The sequence below is a fragment of the Melopsittacus undulatus genome, chromosome 1 (genome assembly GCF_012275295.1).
Source record: "Melopsittacus undulatus isolate bMelUnd1 chromosome 1, bMelUnd1.mat.Z, whole genome shotgun sequence".
In the NCBI taxonomy this organism is placed as follows: Eukaryota; Metazoa; Chordata; class Aves; order Psittaciformes; family Psittaculidae; genus Melopsittacus; species Melopsittacus undulatus.
In genome coordinates this window covers 32,559,590-32,581,126 of record NC_047527.1, presented here as the reverse complement: position 1 = coordinate 32,581,126, position 21,537 = coordinate 32,559,590, and the positions used below count along the sequence as shown (strand labels likewise).

The 21,537-nt window shown below is 40.7% G+C and overlaps 1 protein-coding gene across 2 annotated transcripts in view; it reads right to left on the bottom strand.

Moving 5' to 3' along the window:
- JPH1 (junctophilin 1) overlaps nucleotides 1–15,037 on the bottom strand; it is an 86,318-nt gene extending 71,281 nt beyond the window's left edge. For both annotated transcript variants that reach the window (XM_031050619.2, XM_031050620.2), the window contains exons 1-2: nucleotides 14,599–15,037; nucleotides 7,168–7,924 (exon numbers count right to left, since the gene is read on the bottom strand). In XM_031050619.2, coding sequence (XP_030906479.1) covers nucleotides 7,168–7,924; nucleotides 14,599–14,977 — 1,136 coding nt within the window. In that variant the 5' untranslated portion in view covers nucleotides 14,978–15,037. The remainder of the gene's footprint in view (nucleotides 1–7,167; nucleotides 7,925–14,598) is intronic.
- Between the last annotated feature and the right edge of the window lie 6,500 nt (nucleotides 15,038–21,537).

Here is a 21,537-nt window from a genome sequence, read left to right as displayed (position 1 = left end):
AATTGTGTGTCTAGTACAAACACAAAGTAAGACTGGCTACACTCCAGAACTGCCTTTTTTTTTTTTTTTATTTCCTTAATATATCCCTATTCAGACTTTTGGCTGTAGGCAGGTGAATTAGGATATGGATAATTTGATCAGAAAGTAAAATACTTGAGACTTTCTAAAATTTCCAGCTGAGGGATAGTACAGAAGTAACTCTGCATATTTTCAGCCATGTAATCTTACTGCATTAAATACTAAGAAAGGAAATAAAATCTGTGTAGTGATGTTTGTGTGATTTGTATATTCCAAGCAGATGTATTTCTCATTCCCCAGCAAATAACAGAGAAGCAATCCAAGATTATATTCTGTTACCAACAAGTTGTTTGTCAAATCTGAGTGAAAATGTGCCTGACTGAAGTTAGTGCAGTAACTCTCACAGGATTCAAGGAACATACGCTTTCCTCTAAGGAATTCAGAATTAACATTAAAATTACTATCTGTAGTAGCTCAAGACTTAAAATTCAGCTTCTCACACCATTATATTTGTTATATTCAAATAGACTATGTAGTAAAATGATTAAAACTGATTTTGTTTTGAACCTAAGGCAGCTCTTTGTACTAAAGCAAACAGTCTTATAAATACCTTTGGTATTTGTTGGATCCTATTCCTAAACACAATGTTCATATTTCAGCTATAATAAGCACAGCATCTCAAAGACGTGAGGCACTAGTCTTGCAAGTGTCCAGTTCAGTTTCTTGAGTAAAGTGAGATTGGTAGTGTCAGCTAAATTCATAATGGAAAGCTGTGTGTGGTGCACATTCAGTGCCATTCAGAATGATTGGCAGCTGCCATCTAGCGTGAACACAAACTATACTACCACATCCATATAATTCCATCTCTTCCTAGAAATCACAGTTTGTTCAGGTTAAGCTGAGAGCACTGGTCACACAAGGCAATGAAAACAAGGAAGAAACTGGCTACTAAACCATTTAGTACTCTTTCCTGACAGTTAAGACACACTTCACATAAATCCATCACACGCAGCACAGCATAAGGAAGCGTACCATGAAGTAAGGTTATGAAAATATATGAGCACTGTTTTCTTATTTAAAAACTGTACAGTGAACACCAGTGCCCAGGGGTGGACAACTGAGCTGCACTGTTCAGAAGCAGGTGCAGTCGAGTGACGTGAAGCCAACGCTAACTGCCCAGCGCCAGGCCAGGGCTCAGGATTAGGAAGAAGTTCTTTACTGTGAGGGAGGGTGAGGCACTGGAACAGGCTGCCGGAGGAAGCTGCGACTGCCCCACCCCTGGCAGTGTTCAATGTCAGGTTGGATGGGCCTTTGAGCAACCTGGTCTAGTGAGAGGTATCCCTGTGCATGGCAGCAGGTTGGAACTAGATAATCTAAAGGTCCTTTCCAACCCAAACTGCTCTATGAATCTATGATCCCAGTGTCAAATATTACACAAGTCAGATACTGGCTCCAGGAGGCTGCTGTGACAGCAAGGGAGAACAGGGACACAAGGAATTCCAGACTACGGCAGCAGACTCACTCCCAAGCAAAATCAAAATTGTGATATGGGGCCTCTGCCACCAAGTCAATCCTCCTCCACCTGCCTTCAAAGGCCATGCCACCAACTCCAGGCTCAGAACAAAGCAGGCTGTTCATGACATGGGATCACAATCAGAGTTGTAACAGTTTCTATTAAAAAGTAAAGGCCTTAGCATCTGTAGACTTGGACAGAAACATGCCAAAAATAAAATTGAGCTGTCTAAAAAGGCTACTCTGAAAAAGAAATCGCTGCAGAAAAGACACTGGTCTTTTAATCCCCCTTCAGTACTCCCCTTACAAGGCCTTCCCAACTAGAGGCTTGCTAGGCACTGCTATCTGAGCACAGACGGCTAACTAACAAGGAGGAACAGCTCTGTGTTATTAGCTGCAAGATATTAGTTTTACTGTGATCTTGACCTCTGGTCCTTCCACAGTCTTCTGCCAGTTTCTGTTTGTTGGGCACTGCCACTTTCCCAGGCTTCAAGGTCTCTAAACAGAGTAATTTGTTTTTGCGGTGCCTAACACAAAGGCACCCTTATCTTCCACCAAACTTCAGGCGCTCATGTAATGAAAACCCATTACAATACTGCTTTTAAGGTGGTCAACAGTTCTCATGGCATATTATGACAGCACACTTTACTTAAAACTCACTCAGAGTTTTAATTAAAAGTATTTAGCTTCTGTAGAAAAGAGAATAAATAAGATGATACAACTCTTTAACCTGCTTGTTTTATGATATGAAAGACCAACGGAGTATAATGAAAATAGCTGCAAGGAAACATTTTTTCTTTTGATTTCTTTCTCCCTTTCCCTCCATATACTATCTTCTGATTCATATTTCTTACTGTACTTTTATCTTGTCCCTCTCTGTCTCTGCAAAGTTTTTTTCCTCAGAGAGTCAACACTTAAAGGAGAGTTTCATGTTGAGCATTACCAAGATAAAACCTGAAGGGAGGGGAAAGAAAAAAGAAAAGGCCTGGCTCTGAGAGCTCAATTCTGGAACCCTAATACTGACTTTTTTTGAAAGAATCTGGTACATGAAGGATTTTATGTAAACAAATACCTTGCCTTCTGCTTCCAGTGCTACATGTTTACTTTACAAGACTGATACACTTAAGAACGCTCACTGACACTGAGTATTAGAAGGTAAGTTCTCACTGACACTGAGTATTAGAAGGTAAGTTTATGTTCAGACCCTGACAACTAATTCCAAAAAACATTAAAGTTTATACCATTCTAAGTACTGATGAGGGCAAAGTTAATAGCTCCTCCAATGAGAACTTAAGTGATTTTCATACCAGGAAAGAAGTGCTCTAATATAATTCCAGTTCATATTGAACAGCAGAGGAATATCTCCTTCAAATAAAACACACGACAGCAATGAAAAGGAAGTTCAGAATGCCTGCACTGAGAATCAGCTGATATACTCAAACCAAGTTTCTATTTGACTTTTGGTGAGTGGACATTTGGGGCTTTTTTAACATCTTTCAAAGAGCTCTTCCAAAAGTACATCTAGAACTTGAACCACTTTACAGGTGCTTGAAAACACGTAGGAAAGAAGTTGTTAAAACTTTCTGGAAGGGAGCTTTTCCTTTTAGACACCAAAACCCCAAACTGGTCTACAGAGTAAACCTGACTGCTTTTGGCAAAAATGGGTTAAAGATGAATTTGAACTGATTACTGCCTATAATAATGATTTTTGAAAAGGGGGGAAAAAAGCACCTTATAATATTTTAAAAGGGCAAAATGTTGAATATATGTCTGAAATTCATCATTCTGGGATTTTTATATTTGTGCCTTAATATTTCGTATTACATGTAACTAGTAGAACTATAATAAATAATCAAGACTGTTAAGCTGCATTATCATTTTTATTCATTACAAATTTATAGTCTGTTTTGGATACAGATCTGCATCACAGAGGCTGGTGGCTATTTCCCTGATACAGCAGCTTTCTACACATCACCATTTTTGTGAACTGGTATCTTTTGAAAAATGCTGCTATTATATCCAAAACACCTCACTAAAAATGCCTCAAAACCCTAAAGAGTCAGGAAAGCAATGTAAATTCAGGTTCAGAGAAGCACCAGAAGCACTGAGGAGTACCTCAGATTTTTCTTTGTACACCTGCCATAAAGGAAGACTACACAGCTTATTAATAAGGACTTTAAGACATAAAAAGACACCCGGAATACAAGGCAAAACAGTGGTTGGTCTTGTTGATGACTGTGTGGACATCTGTCACAGGTCAAACTACCAGCCAAACCTGTCATGACTAGCAGGGAGCTATGAAGAGGGGTATGGTTTGGTTTCATTTGGCTGAGTAAAGATTTTGGAAATAAACAATACAGAAAGAACAGCATATAACCCAAAGCTGCATTGAAAAGGAAGGTATCTGGCTAAGAGACAGGGTTTCTACCACTTCAGAATGGAAATCTGGACATTTGATGTTTTTTTGGGAGAAAAGGTCTATGTAGAGAGTTCTTCCACTAACAGAATGGAAAACCAGAGTGAGCATGCATTGCTGGTGATATCTGCCAGGTCTGAAAACATAGAAGGTTTTACAGGCCAGTGTGCCCAGATGAGGTTATGCCAGATGGGCAGAACCACCTTTGTATTACATGTTAGAGAGATTACACAAAAGGCATTCCTCCTGGGCTTTTCTGTGTAGTAGTGCCCATTAGGAAACAGACAAGACCATTGTCCTCACGTTCATCTAAGACATTGCACGAGTGCTACTGTTGGAAAAATTAATATATTATTATGTTGTGGTTTAATCCCAGCCAGAAAAAAGTACCACGCAGCTGCTCACCTGCTCCCCTCCCCCCACAGTGGGATGGGAAGAAGAATTGGAAAAAGGTAAAACCTGTGGGTTAAGAACAGTTTAAAAATTGAAATAAAGTAAAATTTAACACTAATACTAGTAGGTGTAATGAAAAGGGAAATAACAAAGAGAAAAATAAATAAAACTCAAGAAAAAAAACCCAAGTGACAGACGATACAATTGCTCACCACCCACTGACTAAGATGCCCACCTCAGGCCCAAGCAGCCATCAGCCATCCCCTGGCCAAGTCTCCCTCAGTTCCCCAGTTCGTACTGAGCATGACATCATATGGTATGGAATATCCCTTTGGCCAGTTTGGGTTAGTTGTCCCAGCTGTGTCCCCTCCCAACCGCTTGGGTTCCTCCAGCTTTCTCACTGGCAAGGAATAAGAAGTTGAAAAGACCTTGATCAGGGTCAGCACTACTTAACAACCACTAAAAACATCGCTGTGTTATCAACATTATTCTCATACTACATCCAAAACACAGCACTGTACCACCTACTAGGAAGGAAATTATCCAAGCCAAACCCAGTACACATTAATATATTAGTTTGATAAAAAGGCATTCACAAACCAGTACTGGTCCTCAAGTTTCACTGGGACAGAAGCAAGTTCTTTCATCCTGAAACTATATCAACCCAGTCAGATTAGAATTTAGCAACCGTTGGATGTGGAAGTTTCTTCCTCAATGGCCTTTTAGAACCTATTCCAGATGATTTGCCTCTCAGTCTGTGCTACTGACTGCCAGTATGACAGTTCTTTAGTTCACGCAATGCCATGAACTTGCTCCCACTGCTGACACTAAAGGCCCTTCTGAACACTCAAGGGATGGAAATTGTTGCTTCATCCTTACTGGGCAACACTCAGAAGTGAAGTTAATATGATCTTTATACCTGATGTTGCCTGACTAGGTGTCAGGTCTCTGCCTCTGACTCACTATCAGTACTATAGTGCAAAGGTGACTAATGAGTGGAAACCTGAATCTGCAATCTTGCTATTCATACAGTCCATGGGACTGTTTCAGAGAAATTCTCAGCTGAAAAACCTAAACATGTGTTTAGGTGTGTGTGCACATGTGTGCTGCAACTGATGCCTTCTGTTGCTGCACTTTCAAAAACATCTTTTCAAGAAATAAACCTTACTTTCATGAACTATTCCAAAAGAAGCAATTTGAACTCTGTCCTTTACCTAAAATGAAAGGGAAGGAACAGCAAACATTTCAGAGACATATCACTTCTTAAAGGCGAAGCAGACATTGAGCATTGTAACCTCACTTACAAGGTCTCAGACTACACTTTTTAATAGCTTTATATGGACTCATGGTGGCAACTCTTCCCTTCCACACATCCCACAACTGCAATTTTTTCACACCTAGGGCTTACTATGCACTGACAGGACATGAACAGAATCCAATAATTCCCTAAAGTTAGCTGTTACTGATGTGCTTTGCTAATATGGTATGCTGTCATGAAATGCCTTACATATATTTATAGAAGGAATTGCATGTATGTTACCCTCTAGTTACTTATGTGACCAGTGCTCAGAAGGCTTTCCTAACTATGCTAAATTCTTCATGTTTGTGTCTTGACTACTTTTCACCAAGAGCCATCCATGTATGCAAGTTTTTCCACTTACACAGTTTTCAGTCTATTCTGTATTTTTTATGACTGTCAGAAAAAGGATAGTCACACTAGTGACCACGCTAGATCAGGAATCAGTTGTCCAGCTCCAAGTGCAATGAGATATCCCCCTTCTGAAACAGCATGAAGATTTTATTTCATGCACATTTCCTGGCTCTTTTGTGGTCCACAGCATACTTCAGGAAAAGCCTGCCTGAGGAAACAAACTAAAAACAGCAACAGAGAAACTGCTACAGAAAATTCTTCGAAGGCATAAAGAATTAAACAGCTTCTTAAAGAGCTCTCAGACTTAAGAACAAAACCTATTAAATTTGTCTATATTGCTTTAATTTGTAACAATTCAATTTCAGACAATTTTGGTTGGTTGTTGGTTAGGAGTTCAACATGAAAATGACATTTTTTTCCCACTATTAATACCCATTAACACTTCTGCCATCTCAAACACTTGACAGGATTGAGGAGGGGGTAGGGAAGGGCAGAGATGACCGCTACGGTTTAAAGTGGTGGTCATAAGATCCAGATGAGTTCAGACTGCAGGAGGCATGCTTCAAAAAGAGAGCTCTCATACAGAACTCTTTGAACAGATACTGTCATGGCAACCAAATCAACAACCTCTAAGCACAACAGCCTCAACCATTATTCTTACACTGTTCCTACCGCAGTCTCTCAGATAAACAGATGCCATCCTAAGATCCTCGATGTCAAATGTGAAACTTCAGCGAGCCTCAGATGTTACCCAAAAAATCAATACAGTAAGTGTAACTGGAGCATGTTTACAGGAAAACATTAATCCTTGCCTCACATCCCCCAAAACATTCATTTGTTTACTAGTTTTATTTTCCAAACAGGTTTAAAGGCATAATGCAGCAGCTCTAGAGTGAAAGAAGGAATGCATGAGAATGGAAATTTACTTTCACAGTATATTACAGAACACATACAAACATCTTTGCTCAAATGAATGGAAGCTCTAGGTTTCATTATGCGTAATGCCGCTAAAGTCAACAGTTACACATGTGAAACTGAAAAGTGAGCAAGTATGCATTCACTAAAGACATTTACAGCCTTGTACTTTTGAACCTTTGTCAACAATAAGGGCTCACTTACTGTAACACCTTGTTTCTGAAAATTCAGTGATGAACAAATATACTTTATGATAACATACCTTGAAGTTGCAATTTCCACTTTGGTTCTTGCCATGGCAGCTGCTCGCTGTGCACCCTCTATTGCTCTATCCACCTTTTCTCTAGTTTTTGTGTTTCGTATTGGTATAAGTTGCTTTCTTATTCCACGGACTAAAATGTTATTTTTGTATTTTCCCTCTTCTTTGGTGCCATCTGGAAACATGGTACATCCATATCCATGCCTCCTGTTATTTAGCCATTCTCCTTCATATTTCATACCATTTGAACGCTCACTAATACCAAAACCACTGCGCTTGTCATTCTTCCATTCACCCATATAGGTTTCTGTAGTGGTGGCATCAACATTGTCTTCCATGGGGGAATAATCACAGTCACCGTCTCCAAAACTAATTGTAGAGTTGGCATCACTAGAACTAATTCTGCTCATAGCAGCATCACTCCTAACAGAGCTCCGTTTGCTAGATATTGATGACCTAGATTCAGATTTTCTAAGTTTTATACTACCAAGAAGTGATCCTCTTCTGAATAAGCCTCCTTTTTTCTTAATGCCCATTGCCTCTGCATCACTGTGAAAATTGAGCACAAAACCTCCTCTTGTTCCAGCTGGACTGTCTGAAGTGGCATCATGCAGAACAGTGCCGTTGCTCTGCTCACTTCGAAGTGAAGCAAGAGATGTTCGGAGGGGTGAACGGATCACAGTTGCCATGCCATAGGGTACACTCTGACGTACACCATAGCCATGTCGCATCCCTCCTGTCCATTGTCCCTGGTATGTACCTTTTAAAGTAATAAGGAGAAATTAATTTAGGAAGCTGTAGAAGACCTAGTATGCTACATCCAGTGTACTACAGGCAATGCTATTTTGTCAGCTCTTGTTTTGGTAAGAAGAAACGCAGAAAAATCACAGCACATGACATAGCAGCTAAACTACTTCTGTGACTTGTTTTTCATAAAAGTTGTTTTTCTGCCTAGCAAATCCTTGTTTTCCCAGCTGACATAATTTATTTTGTCAACTAAGATACAGTAGCTATCATCGCAAGCATTTTTTAATAGATCTGTCCAGAGGAATAATACAAAAAAAAACAAAAAAAAAATCAAGATAACCTTCTAAAGCAGGACTCCCTATTTTTTAAGGTTGTAAAATGAGGAGGGGGTCAGCAGAAGCAGAATCATATTACATATGGTCAGCTGGAGAGGAAGACAAGGATGGAGGGGAGGGAGGGAGCAGGACACTCATGGCTCTTTCCTCCAGCTGCTCACAGAAAGAGCAAGGAATACTAGTAAAAGTTCTGTTATTCTGGGTTTAAGGTGACTACAGACCTCTCCATGTCATATTTGACAATACACTAAATTGCCTTGTCTTGAGAAGGGGCTCTGGATCCACTGCTATAAATCTGTATTGTAAAATTAAATAGTTTAAAGGTTTTGCATGTTCTTGAACAGAAGAGCAAAACCTTGGTACATCTTACTCTTTACAAACTCTTGATATCAACACTTTTTGGCATTCCTGGTATCATAAAAACGGCACTGTATTCTGCACCAAGCTGTGACAGAAAGATCAGAAACGGGAATCCTTTAGCACTTTTTTTCCCCCCCTTTCATTTGTTTTGCAGTATGTAAGAAACAGAGTATTGCACAGCATTCTATCATGAACACATTTCACTGCTGCAATCATAACTATTTTGTAAATGACCAATACAAGGAACAACATGGTATTTGATATGAGAACTCAAGATACTTATGCAAAGCTGCATTTCAGCCAAAATCCAGCATTATCAGATTACTACTGCAGACTCGTATTCATAGAATCAGAGTGGTTTGGGCTGGAAGAGGTCTTAAAGATTATCTCATTCCAAACCCCCTGCCATGGGCAGGGACACCTTCCACTAGATCAGGTTCCTCAAAGCCTCATCCAACCTGGCCTTGAACACTCTTGAAAGGCATTTTCATTTTGACAGGATACATACTCTAGTGTCCTGTCTTCGAAAGTAATTTGTACCAAAAATTCCAAAGAATGGTGCCAGGAACCCCACAAATACAAGATAATTTGCTTTCTAAGGTCATTTCACTCTAATTCCCATTAAACTGCTTTAAGCTTCTCAAAATGAAGTCTCTCACACACCTAGTGCTGCTGCCTTTTCTTTTTTTTTATTTAAAAAAATAAAAGCTATTTTGAGTCTGGATATTCTTACAGACACATGAATAAGCATCTTTAAAGTACTTTTCTTTGATTTTGATCTGCTTTAATTAGAGCACCTATTAAAAACTATTCTTCAGAGAACTAAATAACAAAAGCCAAATTCAATGCTTGACTTCATTTTTGTGAAAATATTTGTGAAATACCTGCAGTTTCAGATGTAGGTCAAAGCTTCATTTGCTTTGAGATTTGATCTCCTTTGTGTAAGCATACTATTTTGGTCATGTACATGCCAATTATCTATCAATTACTGCTTTACTATATTACCTCTTCTGCCAAGTTACATTTCAATATTAACATGCAATTAAATTTGCCAAGTCCGCTTTCTTTATTACATCAAACTAGATAGGCTCCACAACATAACTATTTAGTGTTGGTAGAAAATTCTACTAAGTGGAAGCAGGGTTTTTTTGTAACAGATGGCTGCTGACACAAACAAACAACTTAGTTTCTTTCTCATTCTCAGTCTCCTGGATACCTACTGCTGTGCTGGTTGTAAGGGTGCTGAATCTAGAAACATGATTATTTAAAAAACTCCTCAGCATATGGAAAAGAACAAATAGAAACACGAGCACAAAGCACTGGTATGATGTATTCCGTAAATACTGCAAAAGTACAGCCACATTGCATTATTTTTCTTTATTAAACAGACATTTCCCAGAAATGTATTAATATTGTATGAGTATAAATGACTACATTTTGTCCATAATTATATCTGAGATCCCCCTGGTATTGCAATGATATGTTGGAGCTAAGAATCTGACTACATATACCTACAGCTACATACAACAACCTAACATCCTGCAGCAGTTAATTTAATTTAGAAATAATGAATCCAATACTAATTTTGATTATACCCCAATATCACATCAGAGTAGCAACTTGTAATTATGGCTCTTTATGTTGCTATTTGAGCATCAGACTAAAAGTAGAATCCACTTCTTTCAGTATGGAATTATATGAGAGTACAAAAGAGCAGCCTTTTTTCTTACTAATATTTGTGTTTAATTAATAAAAATGGAAAACTCGAAACCAATTAATTCATTTAAAACTCATATTTTTCACTAATCTGTAGAAAAAAAGTGGAAGTGGTCGCTGTTGCCCATAAAGACATTAAACCACGGATAACTGATGTGCTGCTATTTACTCGCCTGATTTTCCCTTCTACTAGGGAAAAAAAATCAATGCCATCTTCTTTTAAAGAGAAAATAGTCAATGAGGAAATTGAAGGTTCATACTGAACTGGTCCTTAGAAAGTACCCAAGATATTTAGTTAGAATTTTGTGCAGTCTTGCAGGTAACAACAATCTCTTCTATCATTACAAATCCATTAAGGGAAAGGCATCTGATATTAGTGTGCTAGAAACTGGAGTCATTTTCCTGATTTTTCAACCTACATTTTAAATGAAAATTCTGGAGAGCAGTGTCCAGAATGCAGATGCAAGAGACACAGTAAATTTGACTGATGATATCAGACTCAACTGTAATACCTTCTTCAACAACAGAAATTTTAGGAAACTTTACATGAGCAAGTTAAGGTTTGTTAATATTACAATATAATTAAATACCACAGTAAGTGACACAATACATGATAAAAAAGCTTTTCTCTTACGTGAAGATACAATATATGTAATATTTACCTATCTATATAGATATTATATGTATATAAATACAAATATCAACATGTACACTGTATCCTGCTTTCCCTTATAATGCTTCACTTACATATCACCTTACATGCTGACTGTTCAGAGTTCTTGTAAGGGTCACCTGGGAAATTTGAATTAACACTCTAATCACTAAGCTAATCTAAAACTGTATTTGACCATAAAAAAAATAGCACTGTTCAGGATTAATTTTCCAAAAGCTAAATTTGGTATCCTTTTTAACTAAAGAAATGTTCAGGCACAATTTCTACTGACCATCCATCTGGTGTTCAATTGGTTCCCTTGAAAAGGTATTAATATTTTGAGTTTGGGAACTATTAGAAAGTATGTTTTCCCTCTTGTTTCTATTGGCAAATTATTGTAAGGTATAATTTCATAACCTGTCTCTTTGGAGTTGTGCCATCCTTCCCAAAAATCCCTCAGTATAAATTACAGCTGTAAACGTCATTGCCTACTTGTGGCTAAAATTTAAAATTATAACTGTGTGAAAAACTGAGAGTTTGAGGACCTATTGAACTACTCCACTTGCTCCTAGTCTTTTGTGGTTTAACAAATTTTTGTTAGACCAGTATTTTTACGTGCTTTTCAGACTCAAATATTAGATAAGCATCCATGCAGAAAGAAGAGTACTTAGATATCACAAATATAGTATCAATGACTGCTGCTTAGGATGCATTTGCCACTGACCTCCCTCTGTGGAACGGCAGTGCACAACCTTACGGCAAGATGCCCATTATTGCTACTGTTGGCAGGACCACAAACTGCACACTAATTTACACATATTGAAATTTCAAATTAGGCATTATTCCCTTCATAAAATATCCTCCAGTAGGCTTGCAGATTCACACAGGTTCAACAAAATCCAATTTAGAAGCAGCACAGAAGTCCACACTGCCTTAAGGAACAACCTGACAGGCCACCTGAAGGCCCATGCAATGAGTAGAGGATCATGGTTTATAATTCACAGCGTTTTCCTCAGAGATTTGACTGAGTGACAATTTTAAGCATTTAAACACAGCGTGACATATATTACTCATGTTGTGCAAAGTGCTGTGTGCATAAACACTGAGGAACACTATCAGTGATTGTACTCCTTTTCCCCCTTTCAACTACATCTCCTGATGCCACCACTACATTTTAAAACAACACAGACTGGAGAAAAAAACAACAAAGAAAATCAGCAAAGAGGTCTGGATTTTAGTAAATTTGAAAACAAATTGGCAATTGGCATTGTCTAAACAGTTATCTCTCTATGCTGGTATTCTCAGGTAATAATGACAGAGCTTTCCTGCAAATATTTCACAGCATGTTAAAAACATGTATGTAAATCTGACTTCCTTGTAAAAACACTTCATACATTCTACTGGTGTACAAATACAGCTATTGTTAATCCGAGTATGAAAACAAAAACACATCTGCAAATATCTATGACGTGCTGCTTTGCTTCATTCATAAGTACTTTCATTAAAATCAATGGGACTTCACACCCTCTGTTCACATGAACTGCAACACGTGAAAGACTGGGGCCATGGTAACAGGGTACAGTTCACAGGACTAAACGTCTCACAGTGTAAACTGCATGCTTCATGTGCTGATTCGGACAAAGGATTTCTTGTGTGTTCTAAGTCTATAATTCAAAAAAATTATCTCCAAATATCAGTATTATATTGATATTTTAAATATTCCACAAGAATCCTAAAAAAAAGATAAAAGGAACTTCAGATTGAGAAAATCACTCTTGGAAGATTTCCTGAAATGGCAATTTACTTTTCTGTAAAGAAAAAAAAAATAAATTCAGCTATTCTTCAGCTTGTAATTTACTAAACAAAACAAATATAATAAACCCTGAAAAGTCTACTGCGGTAAAAGTGAAATTAAAATTCAGATCTCTTTCATGCTTTGTTTTGTTTTTTGTTTTTCAGTCCCCAAACACACATCTCTGCTGTCTCTCAGCATCAGAACTTTATACACCAAGGAACAATTTTTAGACAGCTACAAAGAGGTGAAAACCAGGAGATTAAAAGATACAAAACATGTAAATGTTAAAATGTACAAACAGTACATTTAATTTTCCAAAGGAGATGAATCTTACCCAACTATCTACATTTTGCATTTTCAAAAGGAAAAGAGGACCCCAACTGTAAACGTGTCTTCCTCTGCTTAATACGGAGATACCTGTTCTCTGACATGATCCTGAAAGTTTGGCCGCAAATCTCTTAAAATTCCTTGAAGGAACCATCAACATCATCAATCAAGAGACCTGATACACAGGTTAGTCATTGAGTTACATCATGTGAACATTATTTCCAATTTTGGTAAATTCTGTTTACTGCACATTACTGAAGAATGCTGCTCAAAGCTGCAGTGATAAGCATTTTTGAAAATAAAACAAGAACAACAACCCCAAAAAAAGCCAACAAAAAAAACAATAACCCCCCTCCCCCAAACCAAAAACCAACAAAACCCAAAACTCTCTAAATCTAAAAGTGGAAGCAGTGTTTCCTGTTACAATGGCATAAACCAAGTTGAAGAACAACTCTGAAGAAGCTGCAGGTGGCACTTCCACTGATGCCAATGACATTACAGCAGCGAAGGATGAATTACAGAAATACCAGGCTTATTTGTCCTGCAGAACGTGATACAGGGGAGTTACAACTGTAACTGCCCGCTCAAATAAGCTCCAACACTAAGTGTCCTTATGGAACCCCGACTTCTTGGCTGCTCCCAACTGGAGCGGGAGGGCAGGCTGCCCAGTCCTCTCTGCACCGGGAGCTCAGCCCTCGCAACACTTGCTATGAAGGGTGTGAGCGGCAGGCCTGTGTGATTAATTTCATAATGCTTCTTGTACACGGAGCGCTGTGCTTAAAATTGTACTGTAATTAGATAAAACATGAGTTATTGCATGAGGGTGGACCCAGGTTTACAGCTGTGCACCCACTTACCTTCACCGTCCTGTTTACAGGTATTGAGTGTATAAAGCTACACCTGCCAGGAAAGTAACACGGCAAAAGGGCCCTCTTATTAAGTCCTTGCTGTCTCAACATGAAAACGGTTCAAAACGAGGGAGGGAAATAGGGAAATGGCTAGTTTGCTCCCCGGCTCTCCCAGAGATAAGCACTGCCGTCCCGGGTCTAGCTACCGCGGGCTGGAAGCCCGGCGGCCGCCTCAGCAGGGCGAAAGGAAAGCAGTCCTCAGGCGGTCCTAATGCGGATTGCCACCAGATGGCCAGGAGAAAGCGCCCAGCCGGGCAGCGCATTCCGCCCGAACCGGGGCAGCCCCTCACGAAGCGGGGCGGGCGCGGGGCACCTGTGGCGCTCCCCTGCTGCCGGCAGGGCCTCGCGGGCGGCGAGGTGAGGAGGGGCCGCTGCGGAACGTGCTCCCCACCGGGAGCGCTGCTCGGGCAGGGGAATGAGAAGAGACCCCGCGGCTGCTGACTGGGGACCTGCCTGAGGGCGGTGGCCCGGTGGGGGGAAGGGCCCTGCCCACGGCGCGCGCGCCCACGCAGGCGCGCCCCCTTCCCTTCCCGTTCCCTCCCACCGCCCCCCGGCGCCGCCACCGCGCGCGGGGCGCCCCCCGCCGGCGCCCACCTCCGTCCCCGTAGGTCTCGACGCCGTATCCGTCCTGCAGCCCGTTGCTCCAGGTGCCCTCGTAGCGGGCTGGCGTGCTGAGGCTCTGCCGCACGCCGTAGCGCCCCTTGAAGCCGTGGGACCACTCACCGCGGTACATCCACCTGCCCTTCGTCTCCACGCCCAGCCCGTGGCGCTTGCCCTGCGCCCAATAGCCCAGGTAGGTATTGCCGCTGGGCCAGGTGTAGCCGCCCGCCACCTCGAAGCCATGGGACCAGGAGCCGGCGTACTCGCCCTGCCCCTTGGGCCCGGTGCAGATGCCATGCCCGTGGGCTTTCCCGTCTTCCCAGCCGCCGCAGTAGGTGCCGCCATCGTCGAAGTCGAACCGGCCGCCCGTCATCCAGGGCAGCGGGGCGAGCGCGGCGCCGCCACCGCCTCCCGCCCGCCTTTCCCTTCGCTGCCTGCCCTGCCCTGTCCTGCCTTCCTTTCCTTCCCGCCCCGCCGCTCCCCGCGACTGTGAGCGCTCCGCCGGCCGCCCGCCCGCGCCCAGCCCAGCCGCAGCCCCGCGGCGGCAAGCGGTGCCCGCCCCCCGCTCCTCCCCTCCCGCCCCTCCGCTCCTCTCCGCTCCCCGCCCGGCACCGCCCCCGGCCGGCCGGGCCGCCTCAGCGGGGCAGGTGCGCGCTCCGGGCGCTGGCCGTGCCGCCGAGGGTGCCGTGCACTCGTCCCCTGAGGGCGACGGGCTGCGGGCGGCTGTCCCGGGGGCTGCTCTGCCTCTGCCCGCCCCACCCGGCCAAAGGTCCCGTGTCCCCGGGGGCTCTCGGGGCGGGGCAAGACCCGGGGGCTTGCAGGACTCGGGCTCTTGCAAGACCGGGGCTCCACTGCCCTGCTTGGGCTTAGGCGCCCCTCGCCCGTCCCTCGGATTCCCGAGCAGGTTCCTGCCGCACCTGCTGGATCGTGCAACAAGTAGGCGGAAAGAGAGTGCCTTCAAGTGGTGCTGCTGTTTGCTTTTATTCCTTATTTGCACTTTCTCTGAGCTTTAAGACTATTTTTACGCTGTACAGCACGGGCCAGCTATTCCAAACCACATACGGAGCCCAACGTCCTGAAGGGGCAAAGCAGCAGCAGTTCCATAGGGCACAAAGCACGTGAGTGGCATCGACAGGGCCTTCCAAGGACATTGCCGCTGGGAACTTGGTGAGGATCCTCCCATTATGCCTTCAGCCCCGTGGCCCTTGGGTGACTGAATGGCTCTAAATCCTGCCAAGCTCTTTGTTGCCAGATACTTGATAATCAAATAAAAATATAAAGGCAAATGACAAGAGAAACATGGAAGTGTAGAAACAGCAGAGAGAGTAGCAGAGAAGGGATTGGAAGATGTTGATCCATGGCTTTTTGTTCTGTCACAGCTACAGACCAGGGCTGGAAGAAAATCTGAAAGAAAATGTTCCTCTTCAATGGGGATTCTGTTAAAAGCATGAATCCTACTTACTAATCAGGGGGAGGGGTACTGTCTGAACAGAAATGATTTGGAAAAGTGGGGAAGTAGCAATGGCTATGTTAGTAGCAGTGAGTAAAACCAGAAACTTAATTGCAAGTTCAAGTTTTGAACACAAACCATTAGAAGCTGAAATGGTTAATCTTCAGATATTTGTGCCAAATTCAGCCCAGCCCAGTTAGAAGCAGTTTAGATTTGAATTAAAATACTGTATATGCTGAATGTACCCACTTAACTTAGATAAATGTTCAAGCTTTGTGCTTCACAAGATACTGCTCTGTGTGCATTTTTATGCCACACTCACATAGTTCAGTGGCAAAGTACCTTCAGGAGGGAGTTGAGCACCACAAATGATACATGCCCCTTTGGCTCCTCTCTCATCAGAGGAAGTGTGTGCTACAAAGCCTTGCTTCTGTTCCGAGAAGGGGCTTTGGGATCTCTAGATCTGCTTGAATATGCATAGGTAGAAAGTGCACCTATTTGGAGACATGCACATACAAAGAGAAAAAGGCAAGATCGAACACTTGTGCCCTTGTTCCTAAAAAGATGGGGAAGCTTTTGATGCCCCTTATGTGCCCTGGAAATTTTGTTGTATATTTTTGTGTGTAGAAAAGCACACAGTGTAGTGCAGACATTACGCATTTTTTTGTGTGACCCTGAGCAGGGCTATATAGCCTGCTGAAGTTAAGGACTGAGACATTCATTGCAGTGTGAGCCTTTGTGGAAAGCCATTATTGAGCACGGTGGTGAAGTCTGAACAGGTTGCTGGAGGTGAGATTACTGAAGAAGACATTGTCCAGTGTCTTGTTAGTGTTTCTTGATCTGATCATGTTTTATCCCTCACACATCTTGCATTTCATAGTCAGTACAGTAGTGGTGATGGCACGTGTGTTTTGAGGAGCAATATTTTCACTCTATCAAACTCTTCTTTCTGTTTTCTTAGCACAAGGTAAAGCTCTGTCATATTTAATTTCAGAGGAGTGAAATGGTTTATATGAGTGTAACCTGTTAGAAGTCGGCATATCTATACCTGATATTGTTATGCAATGAAACTAATGATTGAGGGGATAAATTTTTATAGATAGGAGGATAGAAGTACTTTGCAGAGAACTTAGCATCAGTCAGCCAGGTCTTGATGATGTAAGTGCCCCAAAGTGTCTCATTGCTGATGAGATTGTAGATTTTTAAATTTTTATTGTTTGTACTGATGGATGTTGCATTGACAAGCCTCACCTTCAGTTCATGCCGCTTTGTGTTTGCTTCTGGCCAGGGTGTAGGTGTAATGATTATATAAATACACTGTGTGTCATGTATTTCTTAAGTACCTTAGAGCTACAGATTTTTGTTTCCTTGGACGCTTCTGCCCAGTACTAAAAATTGTTCTAAAACTCCATAGATGCAGGAAATAAGCAGTTATAGATAGATGAATGCATTTACGTATTTTGTCCAAAATAAATATAATTGCTTCCACTGTTTTTTAAATCTAACTTACAGGAGTTCTTTTCTGAAATCTTTGGTATGTGTCACATTCAGGAAGTACAAGGTCCAGGTGCAGTTAATTTATCACTTACCATAAAGTGTGATTTTTATTGTATATTGGCCAAGTAAAGAAAGTTTACCTTGCTCTGTTTCTGTGTAAGTCATCACAGCACTAGTGTCTGATAACACTGTGTGTTCAAAACCTGTGCTGCAAGGTTATATTAAAAAGGGTCCTTGGTGCAAGAATGATAGATACATCAGATGGAGATACTAAACTCCAGAGATTTAATATTAACTAGATACAAAATTGCTGAGTTTAAACTATTAGTCTATAGATATCTGATGCATGAATAAAAATTAGGCACATTTATTCTTACCCTTAAAAGCCTGATTCAGCAGGGAATTACTTTAAGTATTTTAGTAATCCCATTTACTTCAGTGGGACTACACATGAGCTTTAAATTAAACATCTGCAAGATATCTGTACTCAAATAAAGCAAAGCTCCGAAGAATGTTCTCAAGTACTTTACAGAATGGAGGCAGGATGCTTAACTGATGAGCTCCATGAGCTGCACATGCTGTATTGGATGAGTTCATACGCAGGACTGCTGTATGGGAGGCAGAGAAGTAAAGGTAGTAAAAAAGCCACACTGTAGAAATTTCAAAGCAAGTCAGACTTTCCTGGCTTCATACAAATGGCCACAACTTTTGTGTCAATTTTTATATCTAGAGTTGAAATTAACATTTATAAACATAGCTAAACATAGTATGTTCTGTATCTGGACTTCTATTTTCAGTGTTGCTGTAAGCAACTGAATAAGATTTTCAATAAAAATGCTGTTTAATTTTTTTTTTGTTTATGATGATCATCTTTGTTTCTAAAGTGATTTAACCAGTAACAGAATTCTTCATGCAAGTAAGAGCTGATGTATTGGAATAATTTTCTTAAAACAATTTTTAAAAATGTGTGAAGATATTAGGTTATCTTGCAATGAATGTGTAAAACAATTTTTTATGATTGTAAGTACCGATGAAATTGTGGAAAACAAATGAAATATTGCTTCTGGGTCTTGTCAGCATTTAGTGTTGTTGTTGTAGGTTGTTTTTTTTTATATGTTTGCAGAAAAAAATGAGTGCATCACTTTACCTTAATGCAATAAGAAAACCCCAACCTCCAAATGTGTTAGATTTTATAATGCTTAATTTGGAGAAAAGTACAATGATGTCCCTAAATTACCACACAGATTATATAGGTGGAAAAGATATACAAAATCAGATTTAGCCCTAGCAAGTTTTTCCTAAATGGTGATGAGTTCTGCAACTGGTACAGTTCAAGTCTTGCTTCCTTAGGAAGATGGATTTGGTTTGTTGCTTTCCTCATTGCAGCGAAATCATAATTGTTTGAAGATGGCTCCTCAGGTTTTACAGGCAATATCTTCTGTTATTATTTCCTCCTAGACCTCGTGACTATCACTGTTGCTGTTGTCATTACTTTCTCCAGTTATGTTACTCATTTGTTAAAGTCTGATTTCAAAACCAAAACACATTATTTGGCTAATACTGTGCCATTTTAAAGTAGTATAATTCTGTGTGACTCCCAGATTACACTGTTCTTTTACACTGGTGCCAGGAACCAGCAGTGTGATGATTCCTTCCCTTCCTGAAAACAAGAATATGATGTGTAACAACTTGCCTTCATTGTGTGATTTGCTGTTGTCCTAATCCTTTCTCACAGAATATTTATTTAACTGGTTGCTTCCCACTTTCTACCAGTGAAGTTGAGTTTCACTTGCTGGTTTTCAATAGCACACTTCTTTTTTTTCTCCCCTGTTAAGATTACTTCCCCAGTGTTATGTTAATTTTGAATTTTAATCCCATATTGCAGTTCCCCCCTGGTTTCTAACAGTTTGCACATTTAAAATGCAATAACTGAACTTTTCCAAGATGAAAGTTATTAATGAAAGTTATTCATGAATATTAAGGGATTTGGTACAGATTTAGCATTTGATACATCTTTCAGGCTTAAGACTTAATAACTATTGCTTAGTAACTGTAAAGAATGTGTACTCTTTTGCCACAGTTTTAGCTAGATCACCTTTAACAAACAGCAGCAGCTTTGTTGAGGTTAAAATACATATCTCTTTCAGTGAAGGCTGAAAGGAAAATCATTAAACATTTTGGTTTATTTTAGTGGTGCATCTGAAAGCTGTCCCTCCCCACTGAGCACTGGCACAGACTTTCCCTTTACCACCACCCTCTTCTGCAGCTGAGTTGTTTCCTTTTCTGTTCCTTCCTAACTAGGTCTCATTCTGTCATTTGGCCTTTCTGATTTTGCCCCATGTGCTTGCACTGTTCCCTAATAATCTTCCTTTAGTAATCTGACCTACTTTCTACTTGCGTATATTTTCTTCTAGTGTTTCAGGATCATTGAAGAGCTCTCAATTTAGTCACGTTTGTCTCATGATACTCATCTCTATTTTATTTTTTTTCCATCACATGGGGTAATTTGTATTTATGCCCTTCATATAATTTCTTTAAGAAAACAGATTGTTCATTTTGGAGCTTATAACAAAATAAAACCTAGCAGAGAGTAAATCTAAGTTTGTGTGTTTAACAAATCAGTCTTGGCTGACACTGACTTGAGATATTGTCATGGCCCTAGCCCTCTGTCCTGTCAGCACAACTGTTTCTTCAGTGAGCTGTGATTTGGATCAGGGAACCAATCCAGCTTAAAAATAATCCAGCAAAAAGATTTATTTTTATTTTGCTCTTAAAGCAGAATCGTTTGCTCTGTTTGCGGAGCATCTATGCAAACAATTCCCCTAATTCAATTAAAAGCATCCAGAAAAGCTGGCAGCTTTACAGTTCACTCTTGTTTTTAATTTATTTCTCTTTTTCCTAGGAAATACACATAATATTTTCCTATTATCTTTCACCCAAGTTGCCTGCAGTCTTGCATTTTCAGTCAGCTTATCCTATATTGGTAAAAAATGAAAGATATTCCTGATGTAGTCACATACTGGGTAAAAAAACCTTTTCCGTGTAACGTGATACTGTAATTTGCTCTGTACTGTCTTCCCAGCAGGTCCCATACTTGTTGAAGTCCCCCATCTTCACCCTGTTCTGTGCTCTGAAGAAACAGCAGCAACACTCAAAGCCCTTGAGCCCTTCACCTTCCTGTCCTACAGATTTCCGAGGTGCCTGGAGAGGTCTAAAACCTGATTGAAGCTTTTTATGTTGTTTGGAAGGTTTGTATTAGCTGTCCTATCAGGTAATAACTGGGATTGTTTCATGTTTTTTAGTGGTCTGCAAAACATCTCTCTCTCTCTCTCTTACCTGAGTGTGTATTTTGTGGCTTTATTTTAGATTGTAGAAGTGTCATACCTTTGAGATCTTAGTTTCTCTGGCAATTTTCATGTAAATTAGCTAATGAGTAAAATAATTTTCATACATGTTGAATTAATACTGAAGGGAAAAAAACTACAGCAGCCTTACTGCTCACCATGCTGAATACCTCTATTGAGAGTCACATCTTCTCAGAGATCTTGGCCTTTTGCCATGCTTTAGGCCACCTATTCATTAAAAATCTTCCTTCATTAGCTAGCAATTTCATCACCAGTGATTACAGACCTTCACAGAGGTTTTGGTGAAGAGAATATTTTCATCACAGTCTTAGCTATGTGATTTCTATCTCCCACAGCAGGACTCTGGTGGGGAAGACCAGAGCTTTGCAGGTCATGCTGGGCCACTTCTGCAATGGAGTGCACCTCTGGAAGGGATGCATCCCAGCTTCCTTAGTTATTGCACTTCCCCAGTTGCTCCCTGGACCTTGCAACTTGTTACGATTTGCCTTGGTTTTATCTGGCAGATTTGATCAGACATAGGGATGAAGCCATGTGTCTGTCTGCATTCATACCTAATTCTGTCTTAAACTGGGGTCTGTCTTGTGAACTCTTTGTTTCTTTTTCTTAAAAAAACTGAAATGC